The following is a 27,603-nucleotide window of genomic DNA, read 5'->3' on the forward strand; positions in this document are numbered from 1 at the left end:
TGGTCATTATTGATTCTGCAGCTCATTTTTCACGGTCATAAAACTTGAAGGTAAAATAACTCAAATGTTTTTCCAATTCTAATAAACGTATATAAATGTTTCACGAACAAGTCCAGCCTTATTTACATTTCGACCGTTAGTATAAAGAGTATAAAATATATATACAGCAGCCCTTATTTCTCGTATTCGTTAGTATCTTGAGCGAAGAATCTCCCGCCAAAAATGAACCCTAGGACTCTTGTTCTACCGAGCGTAACGATCCATGTTCTACACCGTTACCAATCACTTCTTTACGATTCTCAGCTGCTGAAAACCACTCGTTTCCTATCATCAAAGTCACAATTATCCTAAAAAGTTACTTTACGTACGTTTTCAATTGTTATTGTAATTTTATAGATATAATTAAGGATCCAATTTATTTTATATATAAAGTAAATAGATGAAAAAATTTTATTGAGCACTGGCTTCAAGTTTTCAAGTTTTTTTGCAAATTAATGCGACTGAAGTTGGTGAAATGAAATTTGTTGCACTACATTTAAAAGAAAAAGCTAAAGAATTAGCTGGAACGTAGTGGCATTTCGAGAACGTGGAGTCATAGAATTTTATGGTGCTTTATGAGTATCCCTTTAAACGTTGCTTTATTCCTGTGTAAGTCCGCGGTGCTGGATTGCGTTCAAAAACGTTACTGAACCATGTCTAATTGCTCATAAATTGACTCCTGATCCCTCCTGAGTAATTGGGGCGCCATTCAATTTATAGGAATTTGATACGTATCAATAAGTTTGAACTTGAGTGTAATGAGTAGCATTGATCTGTGACAAACAGATTTGTATTAGTTGATTAAATATGACGGAAAACAATGATTATTGAAATACAGATTTTGATATTGATTGTTTTAAAATTTTCCATTTAACAAAAATGGTTGAAATTAAAATTTTTAATAAGTTGAATTATTGTCAATTATGTTTGATTCCTCGCAGTTTAAATTAAATTTTATTTAAAGTATTATATTTTATATTTATTAACGAAAATGTATTAAACTTTTAAAATGAATAAATAAGAAATTTATTCATAAGAATGTTAATTTTTTATCAAGAATTTAAATTTAAAAGAAATTAATATTTTAAAATATTATGAGGTAAACAATGGTCTATTAGCAGTAAATAAGATCTCTTACGTATTCCAACGTCCAGCTGATCGTTACAATTTCCCTGATGGGAAGATCGTATAATCAGGCCAATTAATCAGTCGGCTGTCTTCACACGTTGGTGGGCCCACCTTGCGAGAAGTAATGTGCCACGCGACTTATATTAGTAGATCTGAATTACTGACCCGTTCCCCCTGGTTGAAGAGTCGCCTGACTGCTTTGACTACAGTATATCTATCTCAAACAGATACACTGTTTCATGTTTTTATGTATATTGTATAAAATAGGGTTGGAGCCACGTGCCCTCTCGAGTCACTGAGATATCAAGAGTTTAATGACCGTAACCATCCCGGGTCTTCATTAGACTTTTTAAAATAATTTTTTTCATCCATCCTCCTAGAAATTTTCAGACAGAAAAAGCGGAAAAAATTGAAGGAAAATTAATATTATTCTTTCAGCTTAAAACAAACAGTCTAACAGTCATTAAGGGATAATTAATTATCAAGTGATTCCAAAAAGAAAAACAAGTATTGAAAACTAGTATTTAAACATTTACTATCACAAAGCTTTAAATTAAATAATATTTTGTGAGTTTTAATTTTAATTCTCAATTTAAGAATAATTCAATATAAATGAAGTTGAATAGGTGATTGGTTGATTTAAATTCATTAACATTTAATTTTGCAGTTAAATAAATTTTCTTAATAATTTAAATAGAAAAATATATAATTTTGAATGATGCATTGAAATTGTGTGATGTAGATGAAACGTTTTCAAATTGACCAAAGCTATAATTTAAACACTCATCTGAAGCATATGAATAAAATTATAAGACTACCAACTCTTAGCTAATTTTTCTCTTTAACCAAAACTACCTTAATCGTCTCGACTGTTCATTTCATTATTTTTCCATCCCTTCAAGTGAGTTTTTCGCGTTGATATACGCACGAGTTTTTTTCTTTTACGTTTGGCGTGTAGGATGACGAAGCAGGTGTACACAAATGCGGCGGCACTTCCTAGGCAGCAGAATAAGCAGAGATACCGAGACACTGCAGAACATGTGGTAGGCCGTTATTCCATGCAAGTATAGATGACTTAAGTGTTGCTTGTATTATTTCGCGATTACTGCTTTCTCTGACAAAATGCCTTTACATCATGGATCCGTCCATGTTGAGCTTCACAGGTCCATGATCTACGTCAACGTTTTTTATCCCGTTAAATCATATTTTGCAACAGTCGTACATTATAATAAAAAGTTAAAAGTAGGTTTTAATTATATATGACCTGATTATAAATAATGTAGAAGTGAAGAAGAGATTTAATAGACGTCTTTAGCCAGCGCAGACACTTCTTTTCTGCAATATGCATCTGATAAACCGATTAAATAAATCGGCTGAGTAATAAAAATTTTCACAAGAGGGAATGTGTGAGGACATAATGAGGTTCTCGGGCATCGAACGCGGAACGAGTTGCAGAACGGGAGTTTATGACGATGTCAGAGGAATAGAGTTTAAATTAATCGTTCAAATATAGAAAATTACATGAACGCTAGTTAAAATAAAAGTCTGATTCTCTGGTGGTCAATTGACCCTATTGACTCTTCTGTCATCAAATATCGTCAGCCGTTAACGGTTCATTACTCCAATAATTACATATTTCATCTCTCATATAATGCAACAATTTGATCACTCGACAATGAAAAATTCTAATTAAAGTACATAATAATGATGAGTGAGCGACGTTTCTCACGTTTATTATTAATTCTACACCAAGAAGAATAATCGCACATGTAGAATAGATGGCAGAGGTTGAATAAGATCGTCGGCAAACTCACCAGACCACGATGTAATTCTGCACACAGACGAGAATACTCAACTAACGATTTGCTAGGCTCCCAGAGCTTCGTCATGCTTGCAAACTATCCGCACAACTCTAACTTATATGATGGCTCCAGTACCTTCAAATCGCACCATATACTCTTTCTGACTTGTACTTGAGGAACATGTCATGCCTGTGACCAGTATCACTATGGACTCACATTCAATGACTCGACTGGTTATTTATATTGTTATGTTGATCATCAGTATTTTAAATCATTTTAAAAGTTTTGATTTTTTTTTCATTCAACTTTTAGCTTTCCTTTAGCACTGATGTCATTTTATTTGTCTTTTATTTAATGGTGCATTAACATCCAGAATCATTAGTGACATTTTTCACTTATTTTCATTCCATGCCTTGTAAATTTATACCATCATATAATTGATGAAATTTAAAAAAAAAATCTCTATACATATTGATGTAATGATGAAGAAAAAAACTTCACCAGAAATATTGGTAATTATCAGGATTATAAATAACCACTCGATTTTTTAATCGATTGAATAAAATTCTGCATCGTTTGTTGCAGCAAGGATCAATATATGGATGTACGGAAACTGTTGCTGATGTCAAGGGAGCGGCATAAATCATAATTGTTCATTATATTCACCATGAGCATATCACAGTTATCAGGAAGATAAATTTTACATTTTAAATGAATAGAAAAACATCTAGCAGATAGAATTTAAAATCCAACTTCCTCTAATCCTGAAAATCTTTCGGAACTTTAAATGGATATTGAATTGGACCAAAGACAATTTATTATCTTCTAAAACAGATCGGGTGTCAAGAGTCCTGACGAGGTAACGCCCTTTCGGCCTTTGAGGCGAGAAAAACAGAGCAAATTTAGCGATGCCACATTTTCCAGTAGTTTTGAATAGTTTTCGCGGTAAAATGAAGCCGACACACGTGCAATCAACCGAAACCTGTAATTAGAGCACCTCTGGTGTGATTCTAATGGCCCGACCTTCCTGTGAACCTTCATAAATCGTCCTAGCTAGGTGAAGATTCATCTCTCAACAAACCCCTGCAGGTTATGGTTCTTTTTCTAGGGTAAATATCTAAAGCACATATTTTCCATTATTAAAGAAATACCTTTTTTCACATAAAAATATTTATAAACATTTTTTTATTATTAAAAGAAGGAGATTCATGTAAAGAAATTACATTCAAGTAATTCGGATTTCTCTCAATCACTCTTGACATGTACGACATCAGTCAAACTCTGCTATTATGTTGTAAATCATAAGTAATTGTCTGAAGTGTAATGTACTATCGCATAGACAGGTAATAATCAATTTGCGTTCTTGGTAGATAACACGCAATAAATTGATTATCGCCTAGCTATCATCACATCACAGCAGCCAAGCCTGAAAACCATAACCGATTGTTGGGGTACCTGTGCTGTAACTCGAAGAATTTATAAATAAACTCTGTGATTATTTTCAGCATATTAAAATCCACAGAGTCATGCACATGTTGTTAATGCATTTTAGTTTCTTTAATTAATTTTTTAATAATTTTTATTAATAAAAAAAAATCTTTGATGAACACGTTATGATCAATAATTAATAGATGATTTTCAAGATTATAAAATTTTTAATGTTCATTTTAGCAAGAAAATAAAATAGTCATTTTTTCTTCATATTCTGAATACAGTAAACTTTAATGAACTGAAAAAAGTACCTAAATCAATTATTTTTAACAAAAATGAGTGAAAACTTATTGTTTATAAGAAAATTAAGGTAAAAATATTGTAGAAATGTAAGGAAGCTTTGTTAAAATAATTGATAATTAGTTACAAGATCTCAAGGTTTTCTTGAACAAAAAGCAGATTGGTGATTTTCAACTCCAAAATCCATACGTATAAAATTTTGTAACACTTCGATTTTTATTGTTGAAAAAAAAGAAACAATAAGTTTACTTCAGAAACAATAAGCAAGAAAATCATGAAAGAGAACCAGAACATCTCAGAAACAAGAGGAAAAAATTTCGTGGGCGTTCGTAAGCTCATTTTTCCTACCTTCGTAGACCGGAGCAAATTCACTTTGTCTCAACACGATGCCGCATGGTCACAGAAAACCAGTGGACTCATTTGTTGCGTATTAGTCAAAAATAACGAGGTACATGCCGGTTACGGTTGGTATTTTTCGTAAGGTTTTTAATGTGCTAACCAATAAATATCTACCAAAAAGATAGAAGGATTCGGTCTACGCCTTCAGTCCCTTTTTCATTATCTATACCATATCTTATCGATGCCACAAACCTCAGACCTTTTATGGGCAATCTTCGATAATATTTGCACGCAGGAAAATGACTTAGAAAACGAGTTACACCCCCGGACATAATCGAAAAGTAAACTAAACTAGTGACTTGCACTTTGAAAATTAAAAAAATTTCTCATTCGTCACTTCTATAGATCAGTTTATTTACCTCTCACTTCTTTATCCACAATTAACACCAATTTGTTGCTTAACCTTGTACATAAAAAACATTTTAAGTGCCTGCAATAAAGTCAACTTCTTACCTCAATTTCTTTTAATGCAAATAAAACATTAAAAGTCAGAAAAATCTGAATGTAATTTATTCAATGAAATTCTTCAAATTTCTTTCTGGGTTTTAAAGTAATTATTAGAAGTCTAATAAAATTAATTTCCCATCAGAATGTACATAAAGAATATGTTGTTTTTTTTCTCAACATTTAGAAGCAAATGAGTGAATTACAAAGTATTAAACGGAACATAAAAAATAATAAAGAGTCATAATTGAAAGTTGACAAAAATAAAGAATGGATGCGTAAAATAAGGTGGACCTCGTAAACCAGTCTAATTTGTCGATGCTTTCCAGCCCTGAAGCATTTATAATGTCGTAAAGTACGCGTGGGGTATAGATATAGAGAGTGAGTGGAGTGTTGAGAAGAAAAAGTAAAAAAAAAGAAATATCCAAGGAAGAGAAGTCTCCCTCGTAACTTGAGTTCTCTCTGGTTTGCAGCTCGTAAACTAGCAGCGGGTCAAAGCAAAGGAGTTGCTGAAAAGGATGTGAGTTGGTAAGAAAAAACCATGAGAGAAATAAGAGAAGAAAAAAGAAAGCGATAGGAGCCAATTTGGACTGAGCTACTGCTCGAATTTATAAAGATCGATCTCCAAAAAATTACAATCAATATCTGTGACAAGTATATCCCTTCTGGTTTTAACAACGTGTCATTCTTTCCTCAAAGACTAAATGATTATTAAGGTCTGGATGATGGAGAGAATCCATGGATCCTCACTTCTTGCTCATTCCCGTTCATCTTTTCCATTTAGATAAATCACAAGTAATCGAACTTGGAGTTTTTTGGTCTCCAGATTTATCCATTCTGACAGCTCGTCAAGAATAAGATCTAGAGTGAGATACGTTAATATGACAGATAAAAAGTATCCATGTAAATTTACTTGGATCAACAATTTATTGTGAGGAAAGATCTAATGAAGCACAAGAAGAACCAAAGATCTTTTACTGACAAATAAGTTTGCATTGAAGATTCAACATTTTTTACAAATAACTTAAATTAACTTTTGTAGTTTCCAATGTAATAGTAAAGAAGAGGAAGGTATTACTTAAGTCAATTATTCATCAATAAAAATTTAAACAATAAGTTATGTTAGCTCTTTTTTTAATTGAAGAAAGAAATCCAGCCGTTATATAATCAAAACCTTGCCAAAAAAATTCTTCTGTTCAATTATTATATCAAAAAGCAATTATTTTTTGCCTAAATGTCAAAACAATTCTCCAACACGAGAATCAACTCTAATAACTCCATGGAATGTCAGTAAAATGATTATGGTAAAAATGAGTAAGTGAAATTTCTTGCGCAAAAAAAAAAACAAACAACCAAATTAAAAGGAAACATCCCAATGTCATATTTGCAGCCCCCAGCAATGTTGTTGACGTAGTCTCAATAAGAAAAAAAAAGGACTATAAGAAAAGGAGAAAGAAGAACAAAACCACGAAACCAGGAGAGAGGCGTGTCTGCTGTGCGGCTTATACAAAGAATTGCCCACTCGACACGCTACCCAAGAGAAGGGAGTTGGGTCCGTCGGACTCCCCACTACTTATCAGACCCAATCTCCCACCACTTGTCTTGAAGAAAACCCGGCAGCGTGGTCCAGCCACGAGATCTTGGTACGAGTCAAGACATCGTCAGTTTACGCAACGACTCGATCGAATTCAGAGATCGAAACGAGCTCCTTAAGACTTTTCAACCCTCGTGTCATCATCAGTGTCTACTCCTTATCTTATATGTTGAATTAAATCAAATCTGTAGATAAGTTTTCGTGTTATGCACTAATTCGTGTGTGAAATAAAATAATATTTTGTTTTTTAATTAAGAAATTAATTAACAATTAATAAAGTCATCATGATGACAAGCTACGCGTGCTTCCAACCTTATGACTTTCTGGACTCTGAAGGCTATGGATCAGCAAGTAGTCCAGAATCAAACATCAGACCTTATCATCAAGCAGAATCGTACCCACAACCACCTCGTTCACGAGGTAGTAGCTGCGACAGCGTCAGTTCAATTGACAGTCACAATAATCAAGAGTATCAAGATCTTGGTACAACTACTCCAAGTGTATTCCCAGGACTGTCAGGAGGCTTCAATTTTACTGAGTTCTACGAAGGCTATGCAAGAGAAGCATCTAAATATGATTCAAGTCATGAAGTCTTTAAAAACTCGAAAGAATACAAACCAAACTACAAAACTGAATTTGATAATTCCTATGATGTTGGATATTTAGAAGTTGATAAATCATACAGACATCAGCAAAAAATGGTCCATCCTCAAACCAATAATGATTTTTTCACAAAAACTGGAATGTATCAAGACAGCAGCATGAAGACAGAACCATTTACTCATCGAGCTGATGGTCTCTATCTGGAAGAAAGTTATCAAGCTCCAAAGAATGACTTGGAAAGTAGGAAATGCTTCAACCAAGTCCAGGCAAGGTTCAGGCGTGAGGAACCATCAATCAGTTCACCTTATCAAGTTCAGAAGACCAAGGACAGTTTGCAGAAGATGAAGAACAACACACCTGGAATTGAAATCATGAAGAAGAGAAGGCTTGCTGCTAATGCCAGAGAAAGAAGACGAATGAATAGTCTGAATGATGCATTCGATAGGCTACGTGATGTTGTTCCTAGTCTAGGGAATGACAGAAAACTCAGTAAATTTGAGACACTTCAGATGGCACAGACTTATATTTCTGCACTCTATGAACTTCTTCAAAGAGATTGATTAATTCTGGAGATTCTGATTGTGATGATTTAATTAACAGACTGAGGTACTTTTGTATATAAAATTTTCTTTTGTAAATAATTGATTTAAAGCTTTTAAGTTATTATGAACAATTTTAAAATAGTTTAGCTAATGATGTAAATATATATAAGCATAGCAGATTAGTTTATAGACTTATTTATGTTATGTACGCACATGTTATTCATGTATGTATTCAATACTTAGTACTCAGTGTGAAGTGCAACTTGACTTTTATAAAAATCAACTCAGATGCATAAAACCTCGACTACTTAGCAGTCAATCACAATTAAATACAATTTTGTGCGCGGGGCACAAAGTGATGGCACAAAAAGAGAGCAAATTGAAATCATCTGACGCACGAATGATAGATGGTGTGACTTGACCATGGGACAATGACCACCATAGTACATGCCGACCTTGACAAAATGTTTTATGCATTTTTTTTTTATAAACATCAAATTAATTTTAAGCTATTCAGTAAATTTAAAATTAATAATGTCTATAAACAAAAACTTTTTTTGACTGATAATTGACTAGAAATGTGAATGAATAGTTTAAAAATTAGCATATTATTTCACAACAAAGCGAAATAAATTAATAATTGTTATAATATTTTTTAAAAATGTTTTTTAAATAAAATAAAATTATTAAAAAAAATCCTTTATGTGTTTATCTTCTTTCTTTACTTAATTAATTCCAACTATAATTTTCTAAAATAATTTTTTTAATGAAAAAATTTTTTCCAATAAACATTGAAATCGTGATTTTTTTTTATTAATTGTTAATAAAGATTGCATTTTGTTGGCACATAAATAAAAATGAACGCATTACAGGAGTATAGAGAAGAACTTTAAAAATAATAATAACACTATAATAAAAATGAATTAAACATATATAAGATATCGGTTAAGTAATTTTGAAGCAAGAAATAACTAATGACGAGCAACTTCTTGTGTGGGCACATGAGCAATCGGGTGAGAGAACTGAGCACTAATCATTCGCAGTGGTAACGTCTTCATTTGCGCGCTGTGTTGGCCAGGACAAACCGGACAGCCGACAGCGTTTTGTCGTATCAACGCCATTCGTCTTCGCTCACACCTTGACGAAAGCGTAACGCGCAGCTCTGTTCAACGCCACAGGGATTCCTTCTCACCGCCAACTTCTCGCGAAACCGTGACTATTTTTTTCTGGGATAATTTCGAAAAAATCCAAAACTTCATCTTGATTATTATCATTATTACGATTATTTTTGCAAATATCTCCAATTAACTCTGTAATTTTTACATCCAAGTTTTTTATATCATAAATAAAAAGATTTATAATGAATGCAATTATTAAATTAAAAATAATAATCTGATAAATTTTATTGCTAAGCTGAATATTTTCATTAATTGTTGAAATTGTTAAAATTTTTCAGCAATTTTATTGAGTGTGAGAAAAGATAGAATCGATTACGATCATGTAGATGAGAAAGAATCAAAATTATATCATAAATTCAACATCACGAGAGTGTTATTATATGCAGATATGAGTGACGTTGATGAATAGATGGACGAATTATATAAAGTTTACAAAAATTATTGAAATCGCTCTATCGTGCGCATTATTTCTTCAATATCTTTAACATTACAAATTTAATGTTTACCAACAACAACTAAGATGAAAATAATGGCGTCAATCAAAAGAAATAAGGGATAACGAAAAGGAAGAAGAAAGGTAAAGAATATCTATTGGAAAGATATTGACGAAGAATTCGACCTGAGGCTCATGCCAAATGACGCGTCAAGAGTCCCTTAACCCTTCATCCAAAGCCTACGGGTCTTGGTATAGTTATTGTATTCTTAGAAACTCATTTCTTCGAGTACCTAAATTTCAGAAATTTTAACCCAATATTTATCTCTAAAAATTATCACTCAATACAGTGCAACCTGCAGTTGAGAATTAAGTGAAAATAAAGCAATGAAAAATTACTGAGGGATTTATGAAAGAATTAAGAAGAAAATCCAATCTTTGTTCACATAAAACCTAACTGCTAACAATAAAATTAATAATGATAATAATATGAGGTTTACAAAAGCATTTGGCGGCTAAAGCTACTTCCAATTATCTGTCCTTAAAGGTGCGTGTGAACGCAGTAATTGGTATCTTATACTTGCGTAGGGTAAATCGATCTCTCGCGAGATGCTTTTCATGGGGACCCGAGAGTTGATAGAATGTTGGATAGCGGCGCGTACAAAGCGACCTTCGGTCGCGCATAAGCAGCAACCCCGTGCATCCTACCGGCCCTGGACAAATTGATACCAGGCAACGCACTCGCTCGTACTGTCTCTTTTACACCGCTGGATACCCACCAAGTATCCACGTTCTCTATACAATCGGTTGGATGCTCAACGACTGCATCAGTACAACCTTTGTTCAAGACTCTTGTTTCCTTGTCTGGATTATTTTTAAGCACAGACACGGAAGCCATTAAAGAAATTGAAAATATTTTTCGTTTAACAGTTTGTGGAAGACAGAAAATTCAATCAAATTAGAATTTTTAATATTGCATGAAAGTAATATCGTTTAAATGCATTAATTGCATTGCTAAATCATCAATTTTATCTGTTAATGCACCCTTTTTTAATAGATGGAGTATATTTTTTTATAATATATTATTTATTCATTTTTTCCTGATAGATTAACACCATACTACTGTGGAGGATTATTAAAATTTATTGACCCATCAAACCACTGGTCAACTTCTATTAAACATCATCACTAATCACTAGTCACTAATAAATTTTTCAACACTATTTATCTAGAAATAAAAAATCCCCACAAAGTTTAATATCACTTAAGAATACAATTCCGCTATTCTAACGGTGACGTTTACTTGTGAAATTTACAAGAAAATTACACCTTAATATTCTTGCATCTCATGATCACGCCTCTTCGTCACAGCAGATAATTTCCGGAAGCATATCGTCTAGCTGTTGATGATTCTCATTGGAGTCTTTATCTTGTAAGTATACATATTCACCGGCACAATCCTTGACTTGGAGGCAAATCTCTGTAACTTGAATGAGGAAATTGAGGCGCTAAAGCAATACAAGTAGGAAAGTTATTGCACGAGCTAAGGTAATTCTTATAGTCGCCACGGGCAATCGTAATAATTACGAGACGAATTAAGGTAATTGCCGTAATGCAGCAACCGTAGCTATTGTATCGTCCCAGTGAATTACTTTGTCGTCGTCTTCGATTACCACCGACATAGAGAGCTATCCACCGGCCTCTAGTAAAAAACTAACACTCTCGGGATCTTAGAAACATCAACCACCTAGAAAAAAAATTTCATTATAGTAATAATCACATCTAGCTTTTTAATGATATCGATGTGATTACATTATTATACCTGTAATTATTGTATTAGATTACATGTCATCACCACATATTTACACGTTTACATCATTGTAAACAGTTATGCTACTGTCAAGAAAAAAAGCTGAACACATGTATTACATTAATAATTGGCAATAATATAAATAAAAAACAAGAAGAATAAATAAATCCAATTGTTCCTTTTCTACATCACTTGGACTACTCGCATTCCACTAAGATTGGACACGATTTAACGGTCCGCGAAGCACTGAATCGTTTGCTAGAACGACGTTCATTTGACAGAGTCACACCAAGAAAACGAGTGTGTCGTGTTTGGCACGCGTGCTCAAGTGTACTTGACGTATAACACATAACTGATTTATCGGACGTGATGAGCAATGGAGCGATTTCGCATTGTCACTATGACCATAGGAATTCGTCCTGAGCGAGGACGATTAATTCGAGGCCAACCGTAGAAATTCCTTTGGTAAACGCGGAAGCTTATGATGATAAATTTATTAAAGTAAATAAGAATTTTCATTACTATTTTCTAAATTTTGAAAATATTGACTTGCAATCAATATTTTAAAAAAAATACAATAACATAAATAACATTGAAAAAGATTTACTTTTTGTTAATTAATTTATAAAAAATTAGTATGCAGATTTATTGGTCATGTTTATTAATTATCAAAGCTGTTCACTTGGGACGGGTTAAATTGAAATTAAAAAGAATAAAAACTTAATCTAGATCCAGATGATGCTTAAGTCTCCAATTATTAGAGATGAAATCAATAGATGCTTGGTAAGAATCAATCGAATCAAAAAGACTAGGGGCAATGCGCCAAATCTAAATATCGAATTTTGATCCGATAAAAAGGATAATTACAGCTACTTCAACGCCTAGAGGTTCTAGAATTTTTTTTATTATTAGTCTAATCATTCCCATGAAAATTATCTCTGTTCAACTGTTTTTATCTATACCTGTACACAATAATTAATAGCAAATTACCACATTTAAGAGCCTCAGGCTTCATTTCACTTTTTAGAAGATCTCCAAATTAAAAAACAATATTTAGCTTATTAAAAATATGTCGAATTTAACAATTGATTAATCATTAAAAGAAATGAAACACACAACAGTATTGTGAATAATTGAAAACAAAACAGAAAAAAGTTATATAATGAAAAATTATTTTAAATTCTAAAAAATGTTCTTCAAAAACTTGATTATTTAAATGAAGAGATGTAACAACATAATGATGTTGTTTTTTGTTTAGAAGTTGGTGAAAAAGAAATGAAAACAAAGGACGTTAAAAATATATCTGTTACATTTATTTTTGTTTAGTTGATATGCACCAGGCCTCAGGTGCATATAAAGCGGCATCAGATTCTATAAATGCAAGAGGGAATAAATTCCTGAGGTATCGCAACAACACCCGATTAGGCAAGTGAATTATGGCAAGTCGAAGACGCATATGAGAGGAAGATAGATAAGAGAAATGACTGTAGACTCGAGGAGCTGCAGTGGCAGATCAACAATTGAAGATTTCAAACGCCTGTAGGGCGAATTGACAAGTATCTCTAGTGGAATTTATTTTTTAAACATTTTACTATAACATTCAACAAAACAACATACCAATCTTACTGGTATTATTAACTTATATAGTTGCTCTTTTTTTTATCCATCAAATTAAATGCCTTGTATAATCTTTAATAGTTAACAAAAAATTTTCAAATTAAATTCAACTGAATTTGGTACAAAAAATGGATAAAATTGAAGTTATTATAAAATTCATTATTTCGTATGCTGCTGTAGCTTCAGTTTCAAATAAAGCGTGGCTCCATAGCCTAAGGTATATTACAGTCGGACACTCATTTCACTAACGAACCTGGCGATTTATCGTGCACGAAATGGTGCAAGTGGAGCGATACCCAGTCGAATTGAAGCCGGCAGGCACCTATGGATTTTTTCCTTATGTTTTGATGCAACCAATTTTTATTCGGTGAAACTGAAATTCGTTAATTAAGGATTCCTTTGATCCAACTAGTCTCCAGCACAACTCACATATCCTCAAGTAAAAAAAAGCAAAATTACTAATATCTCCACTCGCTGATCAATCTATTTTTTCATCATAGTTGGCTGCATTCATATTATTGATGATAGGTAAAACCACAATGTATCAACAAAGAATTTCTGAAAAAATACAACAAATAATTAATAACAATTCCATGTAAATTTTGTTTTGTTTAATTATTTATGATGCATACTTACCAGTCCAACTGTTTATTAATAATTGAAAATAAAGAAAAGAGAATAGGTTTTCTGATCATCAATATTTTTTTTAACAACATTTATCTTAAAAGAGCTGAATTGAAAAATTGTATGATAAAATGGTAATAGAAAACTGGTTAGTAATAGGTATATTAAACATTTACACAGGTAAGATGTTGATCAGGATCTTGCGAAGGACTTGGACACTCGTGGGTCGTAGTAAGCCCTCGTGGCAAGACAGTATCTTAAAGCTTTATCCAAGAGCTGAATAAGATAGAAAGAGGTGGCAAGTATTGGTAGGGTCGAGATCATGGGGCGTAACCGAGAAATCGAACGAGTCAATAACTTGTTCCGATCTTCCCCCGCAATGATAAATCGCCGGATTGGACAATGAATGTGGGTGCAGCACACGCACAAGCTACGTTTTAAATCTACCAAGGATCGTAGGTAAGCGTGGGCGCGTGGCAACGTCTTTATGAAGCCTAAATACGTTGTACTTTTTGTTACAATTAAATAATCAATAGAAAATAAATTCTATAACTGAACATAGGTCGACGTAATTTCACAAATTGATTGTCTTAGACAATGAAAGCTCCGCCTTGGAAGTAAAAAGTCCATAGGAATTAAAGCTATTGTTTAGATATCAACAATAAAAGAACTATTATCAATACTTAAGATTCATTTTCTAAGTATTATTAGCTTCTCTAAAATAAATTAAACGAAATAACAATTCATATTGATGATTATAAACTGCTGAGCATCAACTGATGATAAAAAGGTTGATGAAAAATAAGAAAATGTCTGAGGACAAACATTTCTAGAAATAAATAATTTGAACAATACAGAGTGGGTGAAGAAGAAACATAAGTAGCTTGGCAAGACAAAAAACTAAATAGCAACGCCACCCCATCGTGTCTGTTATTTAGTTCCCCCTTATAGCTACACTAACCGTCGATTCTTTTTACCGTTTATATAGACAAGAGAAATAGTCTCAACGCCGTCCCGTTCGTCGGCCTCGAGCTTTCTCTCGTGAGGCACGAGACAATAATCTGGGGTGGTAGTAGCCCTGGGGGGTTCCACCAGGTCTGTGTGTGCGGGCGCGCGCTTCTAATCCACCAGCAATTTGCAACGCCGCATCCATGACTGTGTAGATGTGAAAAAATAAAAATATCTCCAAGCTCAGGAGTCTATGCACCAGATCGCGTGGTTAGACCAACTAATAACAGACACGCCGAGGGACATGCAAATATAGTTTTGTCTGTCTAGTGTTTGCTAAAAAGAGCATTGAGAAGTTTGACTTGTATTTTGGTCATAAATTTCGGACGAAAACATGCTTAAAAATCAGTAGATGCTACTAAAAATAATGAAAGTGGTGCTTTTAAACACATTAGCTCACAACAAAGTCGAACTGTTATTAAGCAATATTAATTTTAATATTGGGTCATGATAAATATTAGCAAAGTGAAATTCTTTTACAATAAATAAATAAATTTTTTAGCTATCAAAATTCATGCTGCGTAATAAAAAATAATAATTTGCTTATATCTAATGATGAACAATAATAATTTATTAAAATTATTATTAAATTCTTAATATTTAAATAATATTTTTATCTTATGATTGTCTTAAAAATTTTTTTCACTGAAATTCTTGGTTGAAATTTTTTTACATCATTTGCGGTGGTGCTTTAGGGATGTATTCAAAACCTACACTTATAATTGAATATTTGAAAATAATTTTCAACATCAAGTCCCATGACCTTGACAATAGCCTCAAGCACTTGTTAAAACGTAAACTTGACAGATAGTTTTTCTAATATTAAAGTTGGTAAAATAGGAAACGAAAAATATGTGACTTGAGGCTAAAACTTTTAGCGAATGATCGCCTGACATATTTTGTAGTGAGATGCACTGTCGTAGAACTAACAACACACCGCGATAGATAATCATTTGAATGTTAGCCTGAAGGAAAATCTACTGACGTTTTTTCTAGAATACATTTACTCAGAGGGGGATTTTAATCAGTTACAACGAAAAATCTGGTAAGGGTTAACAACTTAATAGATGCAAAATAGTGCCATTGGCAACGTAATTTTGTATATTTTGCTAAAAATAAACCAGTTTCAATTGTTCAGTCACCTTAGCAGAAACACTAACCACAACAATTAGAAAATCGAAAAGAAATTATTCAAAACACCTGAACATTAAAAAAATCTCAAGCATAAAATAAATAACATAATTCAAGAATATTTCCTCGAGTATTATTGACGATTCTAAGAACCTAGAAATCTAATTAACTCCAACTACCAAAGGATAAATGAATTTTTAATTTTCTCTAGAAAGTTTTCTTTTCTCATTTTCTGTTCTCATTAGGTTGCAAATTTCATATTAACAATTTCAAAATTAGGTCATATTTACCTAGATAAAATAATCATCATCTTTTCCACAACAATAAAAAGGTAAAAATAATTAATTACAACTGAAGAAAATTCTTAATTTAAGTTGACAGATAAGCATCCAACACTTAACTCTCGTTGATCTAAAGACCAAGTCTTGCTTGCATTTTACCTTGCAATTAACTTGACCTAAGAATTCTTTTTCATCTCATGACCTTTCGAACATTATCCAAACGATTTTATTCACAAGAATAAAAGTATAAAAAATCCTATTATTTGCTTTAAGACTCCAGAAGCTCGTTAATCATTTCCATCGGTATGAAAAGCTCTAGCATTACGGTGACAGCGATGATTTCACCTTGGCAATGATCCAGGAAACGCACTAGCAAGCACTTGAGTCTACGTGGTCACTACTGGACAAAGATCTTTAATGCTCTCGCTGCTGGGATCCACAGTCTCAGACGTTTCTATTCACCTTCGTGCCAGTTCCAGAGACTGTTATTGTGAGAGACCTGTGTGCGATTTATATGTAAGTACTAGCACAGTATTTCTATATACGCATATGCATTGTCGCACATTAACTTAACCAATCAAGATCCACACGCACACACAAATGGAACGAAGATAAAATCATGAATAGACAAGGATTTATGGCAAAGTCTCACCAAGAAGCGACAACGATTTGTCCACTGATAATTTTTCTAAGAAATTTAAAGACCTTTGAAATATATTCTTAGTAGAATCGATCAACTGGACTTGCAAATAATGTCGTAAGAAAGGAAGTGAAATTGAATGAAAGCGGTTTACTTGCATGGATCCATCCAATAAGGTCCTGCTAAGCACTTTCTTCCCATGTCCTTCCATCCATTTTTGTGTTATATATTGGATGTATAGTAAGTAGGAAGGAAGAAACAAAAGTAAATAGTTGTAATGCCGTCAAAAATGCAGGACACAAGTCAAAAAGTGGTCATATCCAACCGGAAGGATGTTACTCAAGCGGATATACATGCGGAGAAGTCATTGTTTCTCTGGCAACCATTCAACCGTGCACCTGAAAACTGACTCAATTGATAGAATGGAAAGGATGTAGAAAATTATAAGTTCAGTTCATATATATATATATATATGGGGTTGCAGTTAATTCTCGCATATTTATTATGTTGCACAATTTCTCTTTTTTAAACTCTTCTTCTGCAATATAATTAATTTAATGTAGAATTCGAAACCCATAAAAACTTCTCAAGTGCTATACACAACTACTTTCTTGCTAACATGATTTTTAACTATTCATTATAAATAGACTTGTTGTCATCACTGCTAAAGTAAATGGACTACACTTTTGTACTGTCTGCTGTGTGATTACGCTCCTTTGAATGGTTAATACTTTTAAAGAAATTTATACATAATCGTCACTCCCAGAATTGTGAATTTAGTTCATCACCATTATTTGTTATTATAAATGAATACAATTATTTAAAAGCGTTTCCTTCAAGGAAACTTAATGTTTTCAATTTGTTATTTTGCTCCAGTTCCTCAAATAATAATTCTTAACCGATTAAATTATTCACGGAAAAAATTAGTTCCCTCCGATATGCAATTCATGTACGAACGGTACTCTTTGTGTAAATATCATCATTATGAATTTATTCTCCTTAAGATTTTATTCCTACATTTTTCGTCACCATGATTACCATTTTTTTTATCTTGCACGCGATGTATTACTTTCAAAAAAAAAACCCGTCACGTTCATGAACTCTGAGAAGAGATTCATAGTTAGTTGATCAATGGAAATACGAATTTAACCGTTTTAAACTTTATTTTCATGTTTGGTTTTTTAAATTCATTCAAACTTTTTCACCTTATTTTTACTTATTCGTTTTATGCCCCATTTCGCACAATTTAAATGTGAAAAATACACAACTTTCGTGTCCTTTGAATGAGGATATAACATGCAAATATATTTAACAGCTCGTTAAATTGCATGTTATTTATTCGGTGCTTTTCAAGTGAGCAAGTAACTGACATCTGTAACATTTTTCAAGTCAATGTTTAACAACAACACTTCATTTAATTTAAAAAGTTATATAAGTAAAAATTAAGCTATTTAATTACTATCTTTTATACAAAATAAGCTATTAATGACAGAGAAGAATTGAAATTATAAGAAATTATTGAAAATATAGTCATTATTATCTGAACATTCATAAAAACAATTATTTACTTCTATTAATCATCATAATAAACATTATTATTAAACGAGGAGAAATTTTAATCAACTATCCTTTCAATTTTATTTTTCTCTTTTGTTGCTTCACTTGTGTCTATAGAATTATTTCTTTATTTAATTATATTAAACTATCAAACTTTTTCTCACTACTAACTTTGAAATTTCTCATTTTATATCTTAATTCAATCTTCAATAAAATGCAAGGTATTCTATAATTAGAATCTTTAACGAAACATTTTCTTGAAAAATGCAGTTTAACCCTGAATTATATGCAACTTGATCACTATAAAAATATTTATTTTCTAATGAAAAACATCATATACACAGAGATAAAAAAAATTCAACAAGATAAAATCCTTGACGACTTGAAACGGGTCATGAGTATAGTTTTATGGAACGTGCATCCTAAAATGATATATGGACCACGCCTTCTCATTTTAATTTTTACTCAGACACTGAGTAATTAGGAATTGACTTAACAATTACAATTACGTTGGCGCACTTAATTGCTTGGAAGATTTAAGAGTAGTTCGAATCTAGATTAAGCGGACTTAACGAAAAACTTTATCTTCTAGGAAGATAAATAAAAATTCATCAGTAAAAGATCTCGGAAACTATGTCTAGTGTTTAAGAAAATTTACCATAATATAACCAATTATATCATTGAATATAATTATTGAAAAATTTTCGGTGAATTAATTTCCTCACTCTTAACATCTCTATTTCTTTGTGACCAATTTTCCTCAGTTGTTTGCTTAAGAATATCATAAATATAAAATTGCTTTGCATTCAGAGTCACAGTGAGACGTCCCAATAGGTGGCGAACCTTTTCTATAACAAAGAAAAGCGATTAACTGATCTAAGAAAAACTGAATAAGTCAACAAAGAGATTTTTTTAAATAATATCAATACTCAAACTTAATAAAATTAACCCAAATAAAAAAACATGGAATCATAATAAAAAGAAAATAACTAAAGGTCCATTAATAAAAACATAGCAATCATAAAAGCCTGAATCGTAATTGGAATAAATTGATAAAGGTGATAAATGAAATATTACAACTATATTGTTTTTAAACACAAAAAAAAACAAGAACAAATTGGTTAACACAAAAATATAATGCTTGAACTACTCCTTACTAGCATTCTCTGCTGGTCTAGTCAGGTCATTAGCAGAGACTATATACGTATGGTCATCAAGTTTCACTGCTCGTATAATTGCGCATTGATTGCCCATAAGGAAACGAATGAAATGACATGAACATAAGCTTCTTAAATTTACAACTACTAAATTCTTTCTAAATCATGTGACACTGCTAATACTTCACCTTCATCAGCAACAATCTTTTAGCCACCACAATGTTATTATCTTCCCTGCAGCTTTACGTTGTTCTTTAGCTATTAATTCATAAAAGCTATTTACACCATACCTATTTCATAAATAACTGGTGGAAATAGAATTAAAAAGAATAATATGAAATAGGCCTGGAGAAACGAGATTAGCTGAGATGAAAATATCGACCAGTATTAAATATTATAGTAAAACATTTCATTCATTGGAGTTTTTATTTATTAATGTCTAGAAAAAATATTGTTGTTGGTAGAATAATATTTTAAATGATGAAGACAAGCTACAAAGTAAAGATCATTATTTAATTCAACTCGACATTTCAACAGCAGATGAAGAACACAAAAAAACGAAGGAAGTCTTTAATTTTCTCGCTGATAATTTTCTAATGGAAATTACTCTTCATTTGACTCTTGGTGGTCTTCAGAGATGAGAGTGAATTTTTTATTATTATATGTTAAAGACATAAAAACAATTCACAGTAGCCACAGGAATCATACAGAATTCGAAAGAACATCGACCAAAAAGGACGATCGCTGTGGGTCATCCAGTTCGCTTCGTAGGAGGCTTATGATTCCCTTCTATTGTAGCGAAAATTTCTATTCCTTTCAATTCTACCCTAAAATTTTTAGACTATTGACTCTATTATTTTTCTTTGGTTCTAAAAAAAAAGACTCGGGAATGCTACTTAATGTCATTGTAATTTTTACAAACGAATTAAGGGGAGACATAAAGGCGTGACTGATGAGGGAAATGACTAGAAAGACGAATTGTTTAGAAGGATAAAATTTTAAAAAATGTATCAATCATAGAAAGAAAGACACAGCTTGGGAGATAAAATCGATTTTGAAGAATAAAAATGTTTTTTATACCGGATATCCGATAAGATGAAAAAAAAATTCATTTTCCTTTGAAGAATTCATCTAAAAATTAAACACATTAATACCATCCTGCTATTGAATCCAACAAAAGACTTGAAAGTTAAAAGAAAATTTAATCTAAGAGAACAATATAAAAATATTAATAAATTGCATGAAATTACCTCAAATATTGAAGATAATTAAATTGATGTTTTAGAAAAAATTAATTGGCTGCATAATTTATTAGTAATTAAACATAACAAAACATATTCAATATTTAAATAATTAATTGAGGATAAAAACTATTAGCTCTAAAGAAATAAATTAATATAACAATTCAATTGAATAAGATAATAAAAATAAACCATGAAACATGTTAAGCTACTGCAAAAGCTGAAGTAAAAGTAGTGTATAATAATGAAAATATTTCGATAAAACTGCTTTGAAGACAAGAAATACCAAGTAGCATAAAAATAATGAACAGAGGAACCGCCACGCAGGTGAAAAGTAGCGTAAAAATAACACAGAAGATATACGACGTTGTTACAAGGATTGGAACTACTTACCACCCAGGAGCGACGCACGTATCCTTGCTTACAGTAATAGTGAATCAACGCCAGGTTTGACCTCCTATCGCCAGTCCATAGGCAAGCCTCGACCTCGGCACGTATCTCGCTGCTGCCGATTTATCCGCTTATAACGAGCCTACGGAAAGATAGAAGAATGAAAAAAGGGATAGAAACAGAAGGAGGTAATAAGCAGAATAAAGAGTCAACCTGAGTGACCATCGGTGAGGAGAGAGTAAGTTTGTAACCTCACTGGAGGCGATAGATAATGTTTCCTTGGTCGTCGTCCTCATCATCATCATCATCATTACTATCATTATCATCCTTCATCGCCAACTCACCACCGCCTTGCCGTGATGCTAATTGTGGAAGATGTCATTTACACTAATCTTGATCATTAGAATACTGAAAATCATAAGTCGATTGACGTTAAGCATCTTTACTAAATTTTTTAATAGTTTTGTATGTGGCAGTATACAAGTAGGATTGGAATTAATTAATAAAATTGGTGATAAAACTGTAAATAGCTTTTGAAATTGAATTACAGCAATAATACTAGGAAATAATTATTGAACAGTCTCATGCTGGGAAAAATATTGATCCAAACTAATAAAATATTTGATTAGTATTAATAAAGTACAGTTTTTCATCAAACATTCATAACTTGAACGCAAGATAATTTTATCATGATTAATTTTTTTTCTCATATATTCGTAATAAATAAGATAATTATCTATTAAAATTTATAACATTAGTTAAAAATAAATATTAATAAGTGACAAGAAGTTTTCAGATATTAAAAATATTCATAAAATATTTTAATATTCTTTTAATTTTGTTTGCCAATAATTTTTAATTAAAAAAACATACATATTGTAAATGTATCCAATATAACATCTATGAATAAACTTGATCATGAAATAGTACAAATCGAATAATTTTTTACAAATTTTTTACTAGAATAATATCTGTTTTAGTATTGTTTAATTTTTAAGATAAACGAATACGACATTTAATACTGAAAAGCTGAATCACGATTTAAATAGCCCGCAAAGGGTCACGGAATAAATCTATACAAGAGGTCAACGAAGGCATCGTAGCCGCGCCCGCAACCAATGCCGAATACAAATCGCATGACGGTCTGGGTACCCGCGCAAACGCAGAATTAATGAGGTAATTACGTATATTAAGTGATAACCATTTGAAATTGATTTTAGTCTGAATTCCAACAATATTAAGAAACCGACCACGATTACATTTTGTAATATGAGCAGTATACCAACTATCAAAATTATAATGTTTATTATGAAGCTGACATAATTATCAAAATTAACAACATTAATATTCAAACATATCTAAATAAATTAATCTTCAATTCATTTTGAACTGATTTACTAAATTACAAATTTTCTGATGAAATCTAATTCATAATACATTATTCATGAGAAAAAAAAATTATGAAATTAATTATCTAACAAATATTCATCTATTAATAATTAATAAAATGTTAAAGATGATTTTAAACGAATTATAAAGATATTTTTAATTTAAAAAAATGACTTAATGCAGAATAAAAGTGAATTAAATATAATCAATTTCATTTTGTATTTTGTACGTATTTCATTAAGAGATAGTTAATAATCCATAAATAAAACTTTTTGAAAAACATAAAAAATTTCCCCAGTGATTGACTGCAGAAAAGAATGGTATAACAAATGACTTGTTCTCACAAGCAATGTAATTTAAAGGTTTCTTCAAGGCAGATTCTACAGAGATCAAAGAAGAAAATTGAACTGGATCGCACCTATATGAGATGAGTAAAGATTTTATTGATAAAGAAGACGCAATAGCGAGTCCAATGAACACGGCGGCACGTCGTTCGTCCGCGAGGACGTGCCGCGAGTTGCTTCCTCGCGAACGGACACGGTGACTCTCTTGGCTCCGTTTTTCAAGCTGCCGCGCAAGGGAACGGGCGAGTCCAGCAAAGGAGAAGAGGAAAGGGGGTCTGATTGCGCGGGATTCCCGCTTTGAAGTGGCACCGCCGATGTTTCTGACCATCTCGACTCGTTACCACTCCAAGAGAGATCGTACCCGACCACCGCCACCTATCAGCTACCATTGTACGGTGTGTGCACATCTCGTGTCGTTGGGAGACTCACCGGAGCCACTTTCAGGATAATGCCAAAAGGTTGTTTGTTCTCAACAACGTCAAAGTCTTTGGGAAATATTTTTCGACCGCCAGACATTTTTACATGTACCTTCTTGTGATAGAGATTTAATTCTAATCGATGTTTCAAAGTTTTTTTTAGTTCTTTCAGACTTCAACTGAGCAATCGGAATGATTTTAATTAGGCAGGACCTCATCCACGGTCACTTTTCATTTTCTCACCCTGTCCAATACGTGAGATCTGTCTGTCAAGATGACGCAAAAAATTATATCTCTCACGAGCTTCACTCAACAATCTTTCTCTTTTGAACAATATAATATCATAATATTAAATACTTCTTCTGATCTTTGTCTTAATATTTGCTATTTCTGTAACATTAGAAAATTAGTTTAATAAGTTTCTGAAATGTTTTCAACAACTTATTTCATCAAAAGCATTTTTAAGTTCATTATTAAATCTTTTATCGATACTCATAAAACCATTTCTGATGACAAAAATATTTATAAATGTTCTTACAAGATATAATGAATTATTATTTATGTGAAAGCAATATTAGGACTTATGACCACAAGAAAAAGTCTAATTAGTTTGAAGATGAAATGGCTAAATATGATTTCATCTGCAACAGAAGCAAAACATTAGTTATTTTATATAAAACTTTGGAATGTAAGGTTCAAATAATTATACTCTCGATCCATCACAGTCTTGGTCTTCCATAAAGGTATCGGTCCTTTTCCTTGAGCTCTTCTCATTTCGCCCCGGAGTGTGTTGTCGCTTGCTCCTTGTTTCACACGGCAAGACCGACATCTTTGGAAGTGCACTTGATTGCATCGCCCTTACTCCTCACTCCTTCGCACCGACGGCTCCTCTTTTGCCGCTGAGAACTACTACGTGATGCTTCGCAAACGATTTCAAATCGATTCTGATGCGTCAAAGGAAGCGTCAGAAGTGCGCTCTTTGATTTTGCTTCATGTCATTTGTACCAGACAATTTACACTATTTCCCATAATATTTCCTTCTTTATAAACATCCAATCACCAGTTATGTAACTAATTACATACGCAGAAACGTACTTAAAATATCGTTTTCTGAGAATTTAAATGTTTTTCAACGAAACTATTTCGTTAACCTCGTGAAGAATGTCTGGATAGGAGTCACGCAGTATCCGAAATAAGTAAAGTCCCTCAAGTGGTTGCCACGAATTTCCAGGGTCGAATCGCGCGCGCGCCAAGTGCAGACCAAGACTCGAGAGCAACCAAGCAATTACATCGGAGAACAATTACAGGTTGGCACGTCTACCTTTCAGTGCCATCGTCGGCTTTTTCAGCTCTGAGATTCCTCTGGTTAAAAGAACGTTGAAATCGTCTTCCTCTCTTACTACGGAACTGCCGCCAATTGAACTTTAAACGAACTTGACTTGTCCATGTCAAATATCGATTTTTAATAAATCCCAGTTGACAAAAACTTGACGATCCACCGTTTACATTATAACAAGTCCATTCCTTTTTACTTGTGTTTTCGCAAAAAAAATATATCTAAAAATATACTATACATTAGTTTTAACTGGAAACAAATTTTAGATTAAGTTAAAACTATTTTTATATAATTTTAATAATTTAAAAATCTATTGCAATAAATTATTTTCTGAATAATGATGTAAATAATAATTTTTTTGTTATTAATAAATATTTTTTTATACTTATAAAAAAAATATATATACAATATCATCTTTTACGATTTATTGATGAAAACTAGGTCACTTGTTTCAAGTCATAAAAGAGTTTTCTAGATTGATTAAACATTATTTATAGAAATATTTTATTTCAGTTGAAAAGCTCCTAATAAAAATTATATATACCTTCTTAAAATATATGATGAACTTTATAGTAGAAATTTGCCACATCATAAAATACAGAGTTAGAGTGTGGAAAAAAAATTAAACGGAAAAATTAGAAATAAAAAGCAATTTAAAGATACAAGTCATCACAATAATTTCATGGAGCATAGCTAACTACAATAAGACGTAGCTATAAAAGACATTACAGCAAAACATGAGCATGATTTTTATAGAAAATCTAGTACCAATGTAGTCAACATTGCTTTAAAATTACACGTTTCTACTTCATAATTCTGAGAAAGACACACTCGAGATAGAAATTAAACTTTTTCGAAAAATAAAACTAATTCATGAATTGTTTTCGAGTAATAAGAAGTAGAATACTTTATAAAGAAAACTAGTTAACTAAAAAATTACGACAAAATAATTATATTAGAGGATGGAAGAAAAAATGATCAAAATAAACTAATGAAATGTTGAAAAGATCCAATTTTAAGTGTATTTTAAAGAAAACTGGTTATTAATAATAGTTTGTAAGAACAAATGAGAATGTCAGAGTTTGTTTATACGATCAGTAACAAATCAACGCAACACCTCAAATACTGGTAATTTGCCAATACTCGATAACAACTTAATTCGAGGCTCAGTGAGCGCGATCAAACAAAGCGTAATCATTCGATTGACTTAATAAGCGTGTAGAGCAGGCCAACACTTTTGGAGGTGCGAAACAAGAGGCCACGGCCCCGATTAAGCCTTCGTCCGGTCTTTACCTAACAGGATAATCATCGTTGAATCTCAGTACAACCCACATGTGGTCTACGTTCTTAAACAGAAGAAACACAACAATTTAGCAGACATGTACCAATTTGTACTTCATCCTCGTCTCTTTCATACGTGTCCTTTATTAGATCTGATACCCGGTGAAAATAATTCAACTGATAATCAATACTGATTCACACATACGTTCATGATAAATGAATTCATCTCAAAGCTTTACCGTAGGTTGATGTGAAGAATTATCTACAATAAATGTACAATCATTGATAATTATAGGCGAATAATGAATACGTCTAAATTTTATTCATAAAGAAAATAAATTAATTCATCACTAAATTGCTCCGATCAAAGAATTCACATAAATTGAGAGAAAAATTTAGATGTTCCAGAAAAATGTATAAAAACTGATTAATATGATCATCATTAAATAAATTATGTAGCAGAAATTTCATAAATTAAAATTGTCTGTATTGAAGTTTTTTTTGTGTTAAAACCTCAACTTTCAAACTGAATTATGTCGAAACGATTACTCACGAGATTCATTGTGTTCAGGTGGACTAAAAATTGATCGATTGAAAATTAGAGGAAAGGATAGTAGAAGAGTGAACATCAGTGAAGTAGGAAGAGAGAAAATAGTAAATTTTTTGTTACTTATTGATTCAAAAAGCTCAAAAAAGAAACAGTATATAAAGCCTTTCATAGCATGGTGTGTAGACCAGCTAAACAAACCACACTTTCTTTTCTAATCACTAAATCGCCGAGTAGACTCTTCACCCAGACGGTGCATCTACTTAAAGACTACTGGCACGAAGTGGTCAAAGCCGCACGAGCGTGAGGCACAACAATCAAACAAACGAGCATGTGTTTTAGAATCATTAAAATTTTATTAAGCCAATTCAAAGCTTCTACACCTCATGCAACAAAATAAAATAAGAATTTAAGGATTAGTTTCATTTTATTATTATCCTCTACAATATATATTGCAAAGGATAATGCAAACACAAAGGATTCAGTCAAAGAAAGCGTTCGATAGTGTCTGAGTCAAATTATAGGGTTGAACTGCAATCATCACCATCACCACCTTCTGCAGTATGTAATGTTTACAATAGAAGAAGCGCCTTGCGTCGATATTTGATGAATCTTTCGTTTCATTCCTGTCAATTTAATATTTAGTATCTCTACCTATTCATGCTACAAAATTATAGATGTAAACTAATAGCTTTCTTTGTCAAGAAGCAAACAATGCGATAGACTTACCAACTAATTTAATATTCCCGACAAAGATCGATAATTTATCAAAATTATCGTATTTAAATAAGATCGAATTTGAGAAGAGTTGGAATAAAACTCACAAAAAAATTGTATTATTCCATAAGAAGCCCAAAATCATCAAATTTGCCCGAAAAAAAAACAATCAATTTTGATGATTAGCATAATATATTTTTCTACTACTCTACAACATCTCTTAA

At 32.1% G+C, this 27,603-nt stretch overlaps 1 protein-coding gene across 1 annotated transcript; it reads left to right on the forward strand.

Moving 5' to 3' along the window:
• The first annotated feature begins 7,424 nt into the window (after positions 1-7,424).
• Positions 7,425-8,300, forward strand: LOC118066455 (neurogenic differentiation factor 1-like). Its single transcript, XM_035082497.1, has one exon. It carries the CDS (start codon positions 7,425-7,427, stop codon positions 8,298-8,300), a length of 876 nt encoding a protein of 291 aa, XP_034938388.1.
• Positions 8,301-27,603: the final 19,303 nt, after the last annotated feature.

Source organism: Chelonus insularis, unplaced genomic scaffold (assembly GCF_013357705.1).
Source record: "Chelonus insularis isolate UGA/USDA-ARS -01 unplaced genomic scaffold, ASM1335770v1 contig_346_pilon, whole genome shotgun sequence".
In the NCBI taxonomy this organism is placed as follows: Eukaryota; Metazoa; Arthropoda; class Insecta; order Hymenoptera; family Braconidae; genus Chelonus; species Chelonus insularis.